General features: G+C 45.0%; 1 protein-coding gene across 1 annotated transcript in view; it reads right to left on the reverse strand.

The window, feature by feature from the left end:
* Nucleotides 1-342: 342 nt before the first annotated feature.
* The window catches only part of ZNF185 (zinc finger protein 185 with LIM domain), a 62,949-nt gene continuing 46,168 nt past the window's right edge, over nucleotides 343-17,123 (reverse strand). The window contains exons 17-25 of the mRNA XM_027845076.1: nucleotides 16,510-16,580; nucleotides 13,676-13,776; nucleotides 13,248-13,337; nucleotides 9,435-9,521; nucleotides 9,048-9,239; nucleotides 6,447-6,548; nucleotides 2,584-2,686; nucleotides 1,512-1,610; nucleotides 343-469 (exon numbers count right to left, since the gene is read on the reverse strand). Of these exons, the coding sequence (XP_027700877.1) occupies nucleotides 1,512-1,610; nucleotides 2,584-2,686; nucleotides 6,447-6,548; nucleotides 9,048-9,239; nucleotides 9,435-9,521; nucleotides 13,248-13,337; nucleotides 13,676-13,776; nucleotides 16,510-16,580 (845 nt within the window). The 3' untranslated portion in view covers nucleotides 343-469. The remainder of the gene's footprint in view (nucleotides 470-1,511; nucleotides 1,611-2,583; nucleotides 2,687-6,446; nucleotides 6,549-9,047; nucleotides 9,240-9,434; nucleotides 9,522-13,247; nucleotides 13,338-13,675; nucleotides 13,777-16,509; nucleotides 16,581-17,123) is intronic.

Genomic DNA, 17,123 nt, shown 5'->3' on the forward strand with positions numbered 1-17,123 from the left:
AAGCTGGATAATGCAAAAAACTAAAAACTAATGAAAAATTGGATAGAGAAATCCAAAGCTAATAAAAACCGGGTAATACCAAAAAAATCAAAGCTAATAAAAAACTGGATAATTCAAAAATTAGAGCTCATAAAAAGCTGGATAATACAAAAACCCAAAGCTAATTTAAAAACTGGATAAAGGAAAAAATCAAAGCTAATAAAAAGATGGATAATTAAAAAATAAAGCTAATTAAAAAGCTGGATAGTACCAAAAAATCAAAGCTGGTAAAAAGCTGCATAATTCAAAGAAATCAAAGCTAATGAAAAGGTAAATAAAGCTAATTATCTTTGTGAACCATTTTCAACTGAGTTAGATGGGAAGAGATGAAGGAAACAACAGGAATTAGTACTAAGGGGAAAGAGTAGAACTGGAGATTTAGGAAGATGGGTCCCCATCTTCACGATGACTCTTCTTGAGCTGATCGAAACTGTAAGAAAAGAGAAGGAAACGAGATCTGAAATGTGAGGGATAGGAGGAAGGAACTTCTTCCTCCAGTCATCACCAAAGCCCTGGGGCTAAAATGGAATGAATATTGTGTCTTGAAAAACAAACAAACAAACAACAAACAAACAAAAAAAAAAAACCAACAAAGCAACAGACCAGCATTTTACTTAAAACTGCATTACACAAACTGGACCAAATTTTGTGCTTGGATGCCCACAGAGAAATTTAAATGGCTTAATGACGCAATGCATGGCATTTCTTAGGACAATAACCCCAAGGCTGCTCTAGAAGTGCTTTGGATAAAACTGCTTTTGCCTATCTCATCACTTGTGGAAATATCTAGGGGCCTTCCTTCACTTAAATGCTGTTCTCATAGTTTGACTGTTAGTTTACTGAGCAAGTGATAACAATGGGTGTTGGATAATCAGTACTTTACAGTATGGACATCTGGAATTGGAATGTGAGGGTGGTTAAATCTAATATTATTTGTGTGTGTGTGTGTGTGTGTGTGTGTGTTCGAGCTCTGCACTTCTATGATCTGTCCTCGAAAAAGGGGAACCTGGCCAATAAAAATCTAAGCTAACCAAGTCATCCCCAATCACTCATCTTTAATGAGGTATGTGCCAGTGGGCATGCATGCCCACCACTCCAGTGGGAAATCCAACCAAAGGCCCAGACAAAGGCTCACTACCCTATAAGCTCATCAACTTGATCTGGGGACTCCCTAGATTAACCCCTTATAGTAAGATTCATTTTAAATGAATGACAACATGTGGACAGCCTGAGGGATAGGTACATTGGTGGCCTCAAGCTACTACAAAGAAAAGAAAAGCTGGGTAGATTTTCTAAGGAGGATTTATGGGAAAGTATGGCCCTGAATGCCACAGAATGAAAAGGCCCAATCAACACGGGCAAAGGAAGCATCCATACTAATAATGCATCATTTCTGCATCCAAAGTGCTCCCTAAATGACCTCAAAGGAACCTCATTTTCTGGGCCCAAAGAATGGGGAGGAACAGACCCACCTAGAAAAGTCTAGTATAGCACTGGTCACAGTGAATGATTCCCTTGTGGATGAACACACGCTCCAGTATATTGCCCATTTTCCTCTTGCAAATCCCACACTACAAATGAGATGAAGAATGGTTATGAGGTTAGTTGAAATCTAGCCCTAAGTGAATGCACACAGGGCAGACCAGAATCAAAGCAAGCAGATGAGGAAGAGCCAACAGGTGGTTGGTGCTGTTGTGACATCTTGACCATTGGAAGCCCTCCTCTTTCAGTCTCATTGAGACCGTGGCCAATGTAGGGAAACATAATCGAAAGTCCACTTGTGGGATGATGGGCCACTTCTGACTCAGGAAAGGAATCTGAAAGTTGTAGACTGTTTTCTGAAGCCCTCACAGCCCAGTCGACTTCTGTGGCTAAAAATGGGCAGGAGATACCTTGAGCCCCAATGGGCTAAAACATTAATAATCAATTAACACCTTAGCAGGGACTATAATCAGAGACTCTTCCAGTGATAGAGCTGAAAAGGCCCTTAGAGACCTAGTCCTACCCCCTTATTTGATAGATAGGGAAACAAAGGTACCATAAGGGAAAGCCACTTGCCCAAGGTCATGTAAATAACTTTCAGCAGAGCTCAGAGCAGAACCCAAATCTCTTTGATTCCCAGGGCAGGGACCATGCCTTTCACTCCTGCAACCCCAACAAGCGCTCAAGACACAGGGCTTGATTCATGCTTGCTGACTTTCTGAAGCGCTGTGTCTTTTCCACTCATGGCCAATATGACTTTCCCCTCTGTGGGCCGTGGTTTCCTTCTCTGTAAAATGAATATACCTAGATGATCCCGAAGGCCCCTTCCAGCTCTGAATCAATGTGGCTATGAATCTAATGGCTGTAAATCCTGAAGGTTCTAAAAAAAAAAAAGCCAGTGGATCTACTTGGGTGTATCCAGAGAGAACTTTAGTTAGACCAAAGGTCTCAACTTTGGATAATCTCTGGAATTTGAAGAATCACCATGCTTTCCCAACAAGGGGGGTGAATAGGAGGAGAGGGAATTGTGTTTTTCTTTTTTAATAGTAAAACAATTCTTACCTTGAAGCAACTCTCATGGCAGCAGATGCCCAAGTGCTCCAGAATAATTTTGGGCCCAGATCTGATCTCTTTGAGGCAGTAGGTACAGGTAACACCACTTATCCTAGGGAGAAGGAGGAGATCTTGGTGACCGGCCAAAGGGTATGGGCAGACAATGCCAGTTTGGGTTACTGGCTCCAGATCGTTTGGAATCCGTTACATCAGCCTCAGGCTCAGTGCCAGGATCACAGACAATTTACCTACTTCCCCACTTTAGAGATGGCCTGAGGGCAGTTTCCTGCAGGTCGATGGCACAGGAGTTGGCACAGAAACTTCTAACTGGAGGGCATGGGACTTGCTGGCTCTTCTCAGCTCCAGGGACTAATCAGTGGGCATGTGAACACAGAGTTCTTCTTCCTGCCCTCCCACCTGTCTAGATTTACAGCTGCTGGATGAAGCCTTAGATATTTGAACCAACACCTGCTATGCCAGATAGACAGCAACATTCCATCCAGCTCCAAATCTCTGAAGAGGCATATTTCAGTTCATTCCTTTAAAATGAGCTATTAGCTTGTTTTCCTAAGCTCCCCACTCCAAGGTTAGTCTAGCACCAAAGGTCTTCATTTTACCTTGGGCGCTTATTACTATGCTGATGTCGGCAACCACTTTTATATATCCATGTCCCATTTACTTATTTGTCTCAATGAATTTCTCTATCCTCCCCTCCCCTCAAAAGGCACTGCTCAGAAGAAGCTGACTGAGGGGGAATGTGTTAGGATTCTCAGGTAAAGTCAGGCAAAGACTGCTACCCACCCCCAATGGTTAAATAGCTCCCAAAGACCCAGACCAAAGTGCTGATAAATGTTTGTAACATCTGAGGCAATTAGCAGTAGACTAAAGATTTGGTCCATTCTTCTAGCCTGTTAAGTTACTTTGGGATTCCGATTTTGTTAGCTATCATGTCATCCCTCTCTCCCACATCTGTCATCTCCAAATTCAGTAAGATATACTTGTCTGCAATGCCACAGTAATAAAACACTCCATCTCTTGGCTCTGAGCATTTTCTTTGGTTGTCTTCCATGCCTGGAACAGTCTCCCTTCTCCACTCTGACCACTGACTTCCCGGGCTTCCTTTAAGTCCCAGCTAAAGTCCTACCTTCCACAGGAAGCCTTCCCCAAGCCCTCTTAATTCTAGTGCCTTCCCTCTGTTAATTATTTTCTATTTATCCCATATATAGCTTGCTTTGTATATATTTGTTTGTATGTTGTCTCCCCCACTAGACTGTAAACTACTTGAGGGCAGGAACTGTCTTTTGCCTCCCTTTGTAACCCCAGTGCTTAGCACAGTGCCTGGCACATAGTAGGCATTTAAAATGTGTTGACTGATTGACCAGAATAGGGCTAAGGACAGAGACCTGTGGCACCTGACATAGGTCCTCCTGATCACTTGACTCCTATTAAACCTAAATGTGTAGTCTAATCCTCTCCATCTTGTTCATAAGAATATAGTGTAAGTATGACAAGCCTGTCAAGTATGCTGTCCTAACAGGTTTACTGTCAATGTATGTAGTGTTGCTGGCCCTGACCCGAATGCCTGCCTAGTGTGTCATCTAGCTCTGTGCCTCCACAAGCTTCTGAGAATTGTGTTAAGTGAAATCTAACAGGTTTGAAGCAGGTCCAAAGACCTCCCCTGCCCAGAGGAGCACACAGGCTCTGAAACAGTTGCTTTGCTGTGTTTATCGGCTCTCTTGTTCTGAAGGATTGGAATTTCAGATCCCAAGTAAGCCAGGTACTACTTGTAGTACAGCATTTGTGGGTATAAATAACTGGCATAATTTCATTGGTTTGCATATCTGGTAACCCTGCGAAATCAAACTGTAGTAAAGCCATCAAATGAACATCTCTGCAACAGGGCACTACCACAGGAGTGGATGAACCTCTCCAGGAAAGAAGAGACATGCTAGGAGAACTGTTTGGTATCGGTCTAGTCATCTGGGTTTCTAGTGCTCCAGGAAAAGGGTGGGAAGGATGGACACTTGGTCACTATCCAAGGAGTAATGGAGGAGCATTCAGCAGAACCTCAACTAAGGTCCAAGGCTGACCTAAGGGCCCTAGGTCAGTCAGAAGACTGTTTGCTAGGTCAGTCAGTTTGCTAGATCAGTCAGAAGAAAGGAGAATTCTGGGGGCCAAGGCCCAGGCCTGAGAATCACCATCTTCATAGGAAGAAATCTCTTCTTGGTAGACTAGAAAGCTAAAGCACACCACTGCCCTCACAGCAATGGGGATTCTGGGAGCTATGTATACCAGTTCTAATCAAGTGTTTATCAACCTCCACAGGGCTTCTGAGAGAGATAGTATACCAAGTCTAATCAAGTGTTTATCAGCCTCCATGGGGATTCTGTGAGATATGTATACCAATCCAAATCAAGCATTTATCAGCCTCCTGCTAGGCACAGATAGTCCTTGCTCTCAAGGGGTTTTTTATCATCTAGAAGAAGGGATGAGATCAGGGCACCTGTAGTAGTTATAAGACAAGTTGGAAAGGGTTTATGCATGAGGATGGTAAGTGAGGCTAACAAACTGGAACAGGGAAGGATTTTGCTGGGGAAGAGCTCAGGAAAGCTTTGTGGAGGAGCTGACACCTCAGACAGGCTTTCACTCAGGAGCTGAATAGGTAGAGATGGAGTAGAAAGGGGGACACACCTATTCTAGCTGTGAGGGACATGCAGCTATATTGGGGAGGCCCTGGAATGATAGCAGAAGCCCTGGTGGCTTATTCTTCAAGCCAAGAGAGATCCAGTGAAGATGCCTGAGTACAAAAGTGATGGCTGTCTCCCACTTGTGCATTAGTAAGGTGGCCCGATTGGAGGCAGGGAGCCAAGCTCGGTGCACACTTGGCACAGGACTGACTAGTGGGTGTTTGAAAGGCAGAAAGTAAATGGCTGGCTGCTTGGTGCATCCTCAGGACACCAGAGATCCCAGACAAGGGTGTCTGGAGGCTGAAAGCCATGGAATTGAAAAGGACACTTGCTTTTCCTTGCTCAAGTGTGAGGAGGGCCTAGCAGATGACAGCTCTCAAGCATTCATATACTTCATGAAAGCAGCCCTTTGCTACAGATTCAAGAAGAGGCAAAGAACAGAAACGTGAACCAAAGGACTCGGAGCAAGGAGGGACAGAGAGAAGACACATTCTTTCTCTTTCTGGGGCTGGCAAATAGCATAGATGTTCTCTCGGAAAGCCTTGGCTACAAGCACTTTTATGATGTCAGGGTCATAACATCCAGCCAAACACCATACAGCAAGCAAGGGGCCCCGACATTTCATCTCCAGTGAGGTGAGAGGAGAAATGAGGAGTCAGGCTCTGGCTCAGGGGCCAGACTGGGGAGTCTGGGAGCATCTGACCCACCTCTGGGTCACAGAGGTCCATGGACAGATGGGAGTCTTGATCACTGCAGCCAAGCCAGGAATTAAGATTCTCTCTAGGGGAGGCCCAAGTTATATGACATAAGCCCAAATGGATCCCACCATTTGCTTTAGAGTGGACTCAAATGGTTCAATCAACCCTGTAAGGCCATGGCTTTTCTTTCATAATCTTTCTACCTGCAACAGACCCTCTCATGGACAAGAAGTAATCTCTCTTCTACCAAGCCTACCTCAGGGTAGGCCCACAGGCCTTGGCACTGAACCAGAACTTGGAAGGACCATCAAGTAGGTAAAGTCACTAAAAGGTGTTCACCACTCACTGGTCTTCCCAAGGCAGTGGCCCAGCCAAGAAAAGAAGCTAAGGTATTTGGCTTTAGGCAATTAGCTGGGAAGCCAACTAACTCCTCTCCTTCCTTGCTTGAGGAGAACAGAGACACTGACCAGCCCTTCTCCTTCCTTACTTGGAAGATTTCTTAGAAGATTGTTCACTGTCCAAGGCTGAGGCACTGTCTTGAGCGCTGGCAGCCCCCATGGATGCTCTCTCCCCTGTAGCAGAGACGCACCTGAGAAAGGAGGAGAGGTAGTTGTGAGCACAGAAGCCAGGGCTTCCTCAGGGCACAAGGCTCCACAGCAGCAAAAGCACAAAAGCTGCAACTTAATGGTTCTCTGGAGGTTTAAAGATAACAGTAGCTACCAGGTCATATGAATACCACATCCTTTGTAGGTAACAGGTCCTCTGGGCTTTACCTGAGGGATTTAAAAATCCTTTTGGAGGCTCGGTATGAATTACTTAGGAAGATCCTGCACAGGAACAGTTGAGGCAATGGCTTAACATCCAAGAACCAAAAGAAATGGGGGCATATCTACTCTTCTGGAGCGAGCTATGGCTCCTGTCCAGGGCAAGACGCCCTCCCTGGCATCAGGGAAGCAGCAAGAAGAGCCGGAAAAGAGAATGAAACCACCCGAGCTGCAAAGGCAGCAGAAGGCATCGGGGGTGGCTCCCACGGCAAGGAGGAGCTACCTTGAGAATGTGCCCACTGCACAGCCCTAGGCAACATCTACCTTTCTGCCAGATTGCACAGCTTGTCGGGGTGTTCAGAGCAATCTGAGAAGAGACAGCTGGCATGTCTATGTTAGACTGATGTATACATGAGAGTATAGGTAGAATGATCAAGGGTACCAAGAGGAGTGCTTAGCAGCAGCAATAGCCCTTAAGCTCACAGCCCTCCTTGTGTTGAGTGTAGGCTGCCCCTGGATGTCAGTGTCAGACCAGTTCAGGTCACGGCTTGTTAGCACCACTCCAGAGCCTAAACACAGCAAACAGGGGAACTGTGCCTCAGACCGGACCTACAACAGCTTATCTGATCATCCCAACTGAGCTTATATTTTATCTAGAGAAGGGGCACCCAAAGGCAGGCACTCAGATGTGTCACCTACAGAGAGGCCACCAAAAGGAGTCTGGCACCTCTGCGTATCAAACTCTGAGGTTCATCTGAGATGGCCTTGGTGTTAGGGAGGTGCTTAGCATGGTGCTTGGCACATAGGAGGTGCTTAATAAATGCTTTCTCACTGTTGACCAGCTTGACCACTTTGCCAGAAAATAAGTTAATCACTGCTTCAACATGCCTTTCTCTTGCCTAGGAGGCTGTGAGGGCTTCCTATAATGGCTCTCTAATCTTGCATAATTACACCAAGCGGTTCTAACATAAGGAGGCTAGTTTCTTAATAAACAAACAAAGCAGAAATATCTGCTTCACAGGAGGTCTGCTCTAGCCATCAGTTTCAATTGGAAAGGCCTTTAGACTCTGCAGCCCATTCTTTGGAATTTCCTCACAAAGGTCAAAGGGTCATTTTTTAAGGGTGGGCTTAATTTTGGAGACAGCCAGAAGCTATTTGGAGCCAAGTCTGGCAAATAAGCTTGGCATACCAGCTGGAGTACAGTGACTTTGGTTCCAGTCAACAGGAATGTTGTCATGATCAAGAGGCCAATGGCTAGCCCCCTATTCCTGCCTTCCTTTGTTGAGTCTGGGCCCTTGCAAATACTTCAGAATTCCTACTTCAGAACCCGAATGTCTGACCTGCTGAGATGAATTCCTCAGCAACAATACCATCAGTGTTAAACAAACAATGGCATAATGTCCTCTCATCCTGTTTCAGTAGGATTCACATTCTTGCTCTCACATACCCAAGCTTTCTACCACAGACAGTCACATTTTCTGGTTCTCCATGGAAACATCATGTCTTATGTCTCTCATCACTGGCTCCTCTTTGCCTCAAAAATGTGTTCAATTTTCCAGCTTTCCTTGAAGTCATACTTCCTGAAAGACTGGAGCCTGGCCTTGGTCTCGCTAGTCCTAAGGATTCACGTCCTTCCCCTTCAAGTCCTTATCCCACAAATGTTGCCTTTTCCCTGTCCCCTCCACTCCCCACCACAGACTTGCTGTGATTCACTTTAAGGAACGTGGAAAGAACACTGGCTATATAGCCAGAGAAACTGGGTTCAAATGCCACTTCTGACACTAACTGCCTGTGACACTGGGCAAATAAGTTAGCCTCCCTGGGCCTCAGTTTCTTCATTTCTAAAATGAAGATGTTGGTCAGGGGTGGGGAACCTGTGGCCTCAAGGCCACATGTGGCCCTTTAGGTTCTTGGGTTCGACCCTTGGACTGAGTCCAAACTTCACAGAACAAATCCTTTAGGGTCACACTTGAGGACCTAGAGGGCCACATGTGGCTTTGAGGCCACAGGTTCCCCACCCCTGGACTAGATGGTCTCTGAGGCCCCTTGTAGCTCTAGTCCTCTGAGCTTCCCAAATGATCTGCCCCACCCATTGCCTTCAGCAGATCTATCTGGGCTCCGGGTCCTGTGACTATGCAAGACCCACTATAAAGATCCAATGAGACTCCATCCTCTGCCTCCCTGGGCCAGTATGATAGAGAGCAAGTTTAGCTACACCTGGGCTGGGAAGAAGCAAGTCCCAGCAGAAGAGTTTTACTGAAAATCACTTGAAACCTACATTTCAGCTATCTGCTGGAGTTCACCAGTCTTGCCTCACCCCTTACCTTCTGGAGCTGAATTCTTGGCTACTGCCCTGCAGCTGGTGAGCAGAATCTGGAGTGATGACTCGATTGTCACTGGAGTAAATATTTGGATCTGGGTGGGTGCCTCCCTTGGCTCCAGCAAATCCAATACTGTCCCATCTGGCCTCCCTGACTATAGTAGTAATACTTCTCTCCTCATAACCAGAGAGGGAGCTAGAAAAGAAGGAAACCATTCATGGAGCCCATGCCCCACACTATACTAACATGAATTTAAGTCTTAGTTTGTAAGCAAAAACCACTGTCCTCAGAGTTTCAGGGTATATGGGCTTTCATAAAATCCCTTCTTTGTGCCACTGTTCATTTTGATGATCAAGTGAATAAACAGAATCCCTAAAACTCCAAGCTAACCTCCTGTGGTCAGATGTCGTCATGTCATCCACGATGGGCAGGGTTCCAAATTTTTGGTCAGTGGAGCTGCGAGAGGATGATGCAAATCTACAAGAACAGAACAGGATGTGAGATTCAAAGGGACTTTCGAGGTCATCTAGGCCAACCCCTTCATTGTACAGATGGGAAAACTGAATCCCAGAAAAGGGAAGGGACTTGGCCAGACATCACACAGGTAGTGAACTAAAGAGCTCATGTAGGCTATTTGTTATTGTTCAATCGTTTCAGTTGTTTCCAACTCCTCATGATGCCATTTGGGGTTTTCTTGGCAGAGATATTGGAGTAATTTGCTATTTCCTTCTCCAGCTCATTTGACAAATGTGGAAACTGAGGCAAACAGGGTTAAGTGACTCGCTCAGGGTCACACAACTATTAAGTATCTGAGACGAGATTTGAACTCAGGAGGATTCTTCTTGACCTTGGCCAAGCCAGGTACTCTATCCACTGCAGTGCCACCTAGCTGTATCTAGGCTAACTTGCACCCTAAAAGTAATCCCTCTGCCAATATCTGCAACCAATGTCATCCAGTGGTTGGATGGGATCAGAATCCCTCACACATGTAAGAGTTTGCCCTTTTGCATTTGTTATCCTTCCTGAATTACACAACCACCTGGAGGAGGACAGGAGGACATTCAGCTCATGCTGCCCACCAACAAGCTTGCCCCACTCCCACTCATCAGCTCTTTTGCCAATTTCTGGCAAGCCTTAGCAAAATAGAGCACTAGATTAAGATTTAGCTGATCCGGGTCCAAGCCCTACCTCTCCCTTGCTTTCTCTATGACCTCAGGAAAGGTGTGGCATCATGGAAAGAGCTCTGGAAAGGACGTTGACACATGTCCATTCTAGTCCCAGCTCTGCCAAAAGTTTGGCCATTGACTAGCCATGTAACCTTGGGCAATCTCTCTGACACCTCTAGCTTAAAAAAGTATGAGCTGATGACTAAAGAGAATGCTAGATCTCAATTTGTGATCCCCTCATAGATGATGCTAAGCTGCTTCATATCTGAGCCTCAGTTTCCTCCTGTTCTCACCCTGTCTTCTTTATATGACCTATTTTTGAATCAGATGAGATCATCTCTCCACTAACCTTGAAAAAATGGGCTTTTAGCACTACAGAGTAAGTGTAATCCACAAGTGAACTGGAAACCCTTTCCATAACATCCCCAGAAAGTGGTCATCTAGCTTTTGCTTGAAGCCCTCCAGGGAAAGGGAAGCCTACTGCCTCCTGGGGCAGCCCATTCCATTTAAGCACTGGGGAATTTTCACTTACACTAAACCTAGATGGGTCTCTCTATAACTTCTCTTAGTTGTACCTTCTGGGGCCAAGCTGAACAAATCTAAGCACTTAGTGTCCCCATGCATATCAGGAGGACATTAACTGGGATTGTTCCTGAGGTTCCTTGACACTATCTGGATGGGGGCATCACCAGTACTTCTAGCTGAGATTCATCTGTCTCCCTGAGGTCCAAGGCAGGTGGGGGAAGGGGACAATTAGTGGAAGGGACCCTTGCATCCCAGCAGCCTGCCCCTGCTTGCACAGACCTTAGCCTCAGGTTGCTTCTCTCACATGGAGGTGCCAACTCACAGACTTGCAAGGAGCCTTTGGCCTGAGGTGGGGGGTCCTATCCTCACTTCTACCCCTAAGTCTCCATGTGATCCTGGTCAAGTCACTTATATATACCTTCTCTGGACCTCAATTTCATCTTCTGTAAAATGGGGGTTAGCTTAAATGGTCTTGAAAGTTCTCAGTAAATAGGTTACTCATTGGGTACATGGCAAAATGGATAAGGACTGTTTATAAGAGCGTGCCCCTTCCGAGCCCCAGTTTACTTATTTGTAAAATGTGGGAGTTAGATTAGACAACCTTTAAGGTGTAATATAGTCTATGGGCTGATCAGGTAGATTGGCAGAGTAGAAGAGTACTAGATTTGAAGCTGGAAAACCTGGTTCGAATCCCAACTCCGCCACAAACTATGTGACCCATGGCAAGTCAATTCCCCTCTCTGGGTCTCAGTTCTCTCTTCCGTAAAAACAGAGAGTTGGAATAGATGGTATCTAACACCTATTCTAGCTTTCAGGCCAAAGATCCCAAAACAACAGTATCCTCCTGGAGAAAGAGTCATGCATGAGAAGCCTGGGCCACTTCTGCTACTTACTCCCCAAAAGCTCGGGACAGCTCCCTTTTCCTTTCTGGGCCTCAGTATCCCCATCTATAAAATGAGAAGTGAGGGTGAGGGTAGAACCAGGTGATCTTAATAAATTTTTTTTTTATTCATTCTTTCATCTCTCAAGTCCCTTTTTTGATTCAAGGGTTCCTAACCTAGGATCCACGAACTTGTTTTTTTTTTTTTTTTAATAAATAACTTGACATCTGTATTTCAATATAATCTGTCATCCTAGGCTTCATCAGACTGCCACAGGGGGCCAGGGCATAACAAAGGTTAAGAAGCCCTGCATCTAAATCCATGATCTCTGCTCAACTCCGATTATTTTATGAGAAAGGAGTGCCATCTAGTGTCTGGAAGAGTATCTCACACTAGCCTTCTAATTGGCTAATGCAATATGACAGCAAAAGCACCATTCCCCACCCCCACTCCCTTTTGTGATTGCTGCTGGAGGAAACTGGAGGAATTGTCCAAAGTGGTGGTCCATGATGGGAGGTGAGGGGGTCCCCTAGATATTCTGGAGCCCTGCCTTTAGCGCTCAGTCTTTCTGTCTCTCCCTTTCTCTCTCTCTCACATAGTCAGCAGAACTAGGCTCATCAGTGCAAAAAAGGACCTCTCATTTCTAATGATGGATTCCTCTCTCAAGGGCAGCATAGTACATAGGAAGTAGTGAGAAAGAACTATCAGAATATGAGGTTGGGAGATAGAAGTCATTGAGTCTAGGCCCAGCACTGTCATTTAAGGCTGGGTAAGTCTCCTCCCTTGGACAAGTCTCTTCCCTTCTTTGGTCCTCAGTTTCTCCATCTGTAAAATGAAGGAATTGGACTTCCAGCTCATGATGATGAGTCTGTGGATTACAGTCTATTTAGCTTCTTTCTTGGTCCCAGGACAAAAGAGAAGACAGTGGCTAATGTGGAGCCTGGGCCTGGAATGCCTTCCTCTTTCCCCCTTGGCCTCCTTCCTAGACAAAGCCTTTCTTCATTACCTCAATTCTCCTGCCCTCCTCCTCTCTAACTACTTTGGATTTATTCTGGAGATATTTAAAGAAAACACTTAGATATCTCTCCCAATAAAGCAGTGGCTCTTTGAGATAATTTCTTTTGCTTTGTGTTTCATCTAGCACACTATATGGCACACAGGAAGCCTTTGACAAATGCTTATTGCTTACTTGACAGGACAAGTGCTAAATGTGGGGGCAGAGGCCCCGAGTTCAAAACCAGGTTCTGTTCCAGTGGCAGCACTGTATTACATGCAGTGACAATGCCAAGTGCTGCGTTAGGAGTGAGAAGACCTGGGTTCGATTTTCAGCTCTACCACTTACTGCCTGGGTGGCCTTGGGTAAATCACTTCCATTCTCTGGCCTCTGGTTTCATTGTCTGTAAAATGGAAACTGGGCTAAATGACTTCCAAGATCCCTTCAAGCTATGTATCTATTAAGTAATATGTCTCACATTTGTGCGACTTTGACTAAGTTTTCTTAATCTCTCTGGGCTAGATGACCTCTGAAATCACTTGGAGCTCTGCGGAGATGATCCCATAATCCAAGGCCACATTTCATGTGGCCCTTCCCCTCCAACTGAGGCCGGTCTTGATAAATCCTCCTTGCTTACCTGCGGGGTTCAGATGGCATAGGATCATCTGAGCCGGCTGAACTTCCATATCTCTTTTCAGTGGTGCTAACAGTGGAGGCAGAGACATACCTGCAACCACAGAAACAAAGAATCTTTGAAATGAAAGCAGTCTTTGGAGACCACGTAGTCTACCCCTGTCACTTTGTTTCAATTTGTACATGGGGAAAACTGAGGCTTAGAGAAGAGTGACTTGGCCAAAGGCACACAGCGAGGGAGAGGCCAGGCCTAGCACACAGGGTTCCCTCCTCCCCAGACAGTGTTTCCCCTGCATTGCAGTGCTCTTTGCTAAGAGGGGAGAGGGCGTGCGGATTGCACATTGCACCAGGATGCACAGTTCTAGCACCCAAATTCTTCAGCCCAGTGGCCACTGTGGAAGTGAGTGGGTCCCCACTAATGTCTTTTCCTACGTTGTGGTGTTCTTTCTAGGTCTGCAGGATTGTACGTTCATGGAACGATCGTACTGGTCATCAGGAGAAAACACACCACATTCCTCTGAACCAGGCCTAATAAAGACAACAAATTATAAGTCACGTGCCTTAATGGATGGATCTGAGTTCCCATCAGAGACACTTGGGAAGAACTGGTGGAAAGCTCCTTGCACTAGAAGGTTTGGATTCTAGTCTAGTATCTACAACTGGTTGACTATGTAAGTCAAATTTCTTCCCTTCTCAGGGCTTTAGTTATTCCCTCTGGAAAATGAGAGGGTTACATTAGATTGGCAAAATTGATAAAATAGGAAAATGACAAATGTTGGAGGGGTTGTGGGAAAACAGGCACATGAATCCTAAATTCTAGCCACTCTGGAAAGTGATTTGGCACTATGCCCTGGAAGTTACTAAACTGTAAACTCTTTAACCAAGTAGTACCACTACTAACTAGGCCTACATTCCAACAAGATGAAAAAGGAGAAGGTTCCATGTGAATGAAGTGAGCAGAACTAGAAAAACAGTTTAAACTATAAATAACAATGCTTGTAAAAATGAAAAATTTGGCAAGATTTAAGAATTCTGATCAATGCAATGATCAACCATAATTCAAGAAGACCTATGAAAAATGGTGCCTACCTCCTGACAGAAGAGGTAATGGACTCAAGATGCAGAAGAAGATATACGTTTATCGGTATGGTCAGTAATTGAAAAAATAATTTAATTACACATTTAAAAAAGAGAAAAATGTAAAAGTAAATGAAGGGGTTAGCTGAGCTGCTTTCTGAGGGCCCTTGTAGCTCTAGCATTCTACTCCAATTCTCCAACTCCTGGAGCCCTTTGAATCAATCAACTCCACTGGCTCCCTATTGCCTTTAGGATGACAGCTTTCAAAACCCTTCACACACTGGCCCAAAGTGATCATTCCACCTCCTCTTCCACTCTGTGATCTTGCCAAACCAGCCTTCTTTCGGTTCTTTACCCACAGTCCTTCAGTTCCCATCTTTGTGCCTTTGCTCCAGCCACTCCTCTTCACCTCACAGAATCGATCTCTTTCTCAAGCACCATCTTCTACATGAAGCCCTTCCTGATCCCCATGATTGCTGCCAGTGTCGTCTCTCCTAAACCCCCTTGTGTTTAAAGTAGTATTTGCTATTTTTCTGTAGATGCTTATTCGTGTACTTGTCTCTGGACAGAATATAAGCTTCTTGAGGTCATAGACTGTTTTTGTCTTTGTACCCCTAGCACCTAGTACATACTGGACCAAGAGCTCTGTGGATAAATTTCAAGGGATCTGTGGGCCAGAATGGAAAGTCATTTTCCATGACTACATCTTTAAGTAGCTGGCTTGGCTCTGGGAAAGTAAGTGAGTCAGAGGGTACTTGCTACATGTTCACTAGACCACTAATGAACTGTAGCATTACCTTCAATGATTTACAAGCATGACTCTGAGAAATGATCCTTAGAGGACCTTCAGTAGACCTACTAAATCAAAGGGGCCCAGGACACAGGAAAGTGAAGAATCTCTGGGCTAGACCTTCATAAAAGATTGTCAGTTGGTTGACTGACTGATTGATCTGTGTTTGGGTGATGGCACCAGGGCTTGGGGAGGCTTTAGAAACAGACACATACATAGCATACTAAGAGGAGAGGGGAAAGGAGGGGGGGGTGTTGAAGGCATGCATCCAGTTTCCCTGGAAAAAAAGAAGGTCATCCCATAAGGAAGCAGCATGGTTATTTCTAGCTATTTGTTATTCTAATAGAGGCAGAGAACATTAGAGCTGGAATAGCAAGACCCTAGAGAGAAACTTGCCCAGCCATCATTTTACAGGTGGTGAAACCGAAGCCCAGAAAAGGAAAGTGACTTGCCCAATGTCACACTGTGAGTCAGAGATAGGGCCAGGATTCAAGTATAGGGTTCTTGATTCTGATTCTAGTACTTTTCCAGTCTGATGCTATGTTGGGGTCTTAAAGTGAGTCTTAAAGACCCATTATTTAGAATTATTTTTGAGGAAATAGGTTGTTCCCCCTCCGAAGAGAGCCCATCTTTGTAGTTAAGGTGGAAATGTTTAGTGAAATACAATTCAATATGCACATTTTGGATACATAGATTTTTCTGGTATATAATGGGCTACGTGAGGTTAAGATGCCTTGGTATAGGATGAGGAAGAAGCCCGATGTACTGGAAGGTATGTGGGACGTGGAGTCTGGAGATGTGGTTTTGAATTCTGGCCTTGCCTTTAACTTTACCTGCAGGGTTATTGTGAGGATCAGATGAAAGAGGACATATAAAGGGCTTGGCAAGCCTCAAAGCACTGCAGAAATGCTAGCTATGAGGACTGATGATGATGATGGGGATGAACAAGTCACCTCCCTTCTCTAAGCCTCAGTTTCCCTCGTATGTTAAAGGAAGGGGTCTGGAGTTGATGATCTCCAAGGGCTCTTTCTAGCCCCAACACTCAATAAAGTAGTATTTCTTCCCATTTTGTAGTTTGACAAACTGAGGCTCAAAGTGACCTACCCAAGGTCACACAAAGAATCAAGAGTGCAGTTGAGATGAACAGTCAGCTGGGAAGTGTAACTAACATGCTTCTCCTTCCATGTTTCACCATTTCCTTGAGTTTAGAAGATAGGGCTCTCAGTAGGAAACAAAGTTAGTTATTGTTCATGTGAAAAAAGGTCTTTTCCATTCCCTTTGAGAAGTCTTGTGGCTCTAAGGCCACATCAAAGATCAAATGGTTGTCTGAGGCTAGGAGATCTGGATCAATGAAGACCAAGGCAAATGCGTCTCTCAATTTGGGAGTACCCCAGCTTTTCAAATTCCAATAGGGGATTCTGTATTCTCTGGGCACAAGTGGAAGCAGAGGCATCTCTAGAATATCACTTTCTTAAAAATATGGACCAGATAGGCTAAAGACAAGGAAACATGCACCAGGTTGACAAATATTTGATTCCTCTCTGGAATTTTATTTTCTGCTTTCAAGGCTCTGATTCAGAAGAGTTTTTAGCGAAATGTTTCTTAAAGTAAATACCATTGCCAGCTCGTCTCAGATTGCCTTTCATTCCAAGGTACACTCATTTCTAAATACCCTATAGCAAAGTCATCTTCAGGTGGCATGAGGGACCACATTCATTTCATGTCCACTTGGCCTGCGGGTCAGGGAGTAGGAGAAGGCTGGCCATCCTACCTCCTTGGATCTCTAGTCTCCCTAGACCCGAAGTGCCTAAGTGGCTCGGTAACTCAGAACCAAGGCAGGCCTAGCATATCAGCCTTGGCCAGTGTCTGGTGCCATCTAATTGTTTCCCCCTTTCCTCTCCACTTCCATTCACAATTAAAGAGGCAGTGCTGATGTGGTGGGCAAAGAGCATTGGAACGGAGTCATTTGCTATAAGATGTGTCAAGGGACATTACATGATAGTTTTCAAAATA

This window comes from Vombatus ursinus, unplaced genomic scaffold (genome assembly GCF_900497805.2).
Source record: "Vombatus ursinus unplaced genomic scaffold, bare-nosed wombat genome assembly UNPS02014951.1, whole genome shotgun sequence".
Classification (NCBI taxonomy): domain Eukaryota; kingdom Metazoa; phylum Chordata; class Mammalia; order Diprotodontia; family Vombatidae; genus Vombatus; species Vombatus ursinus.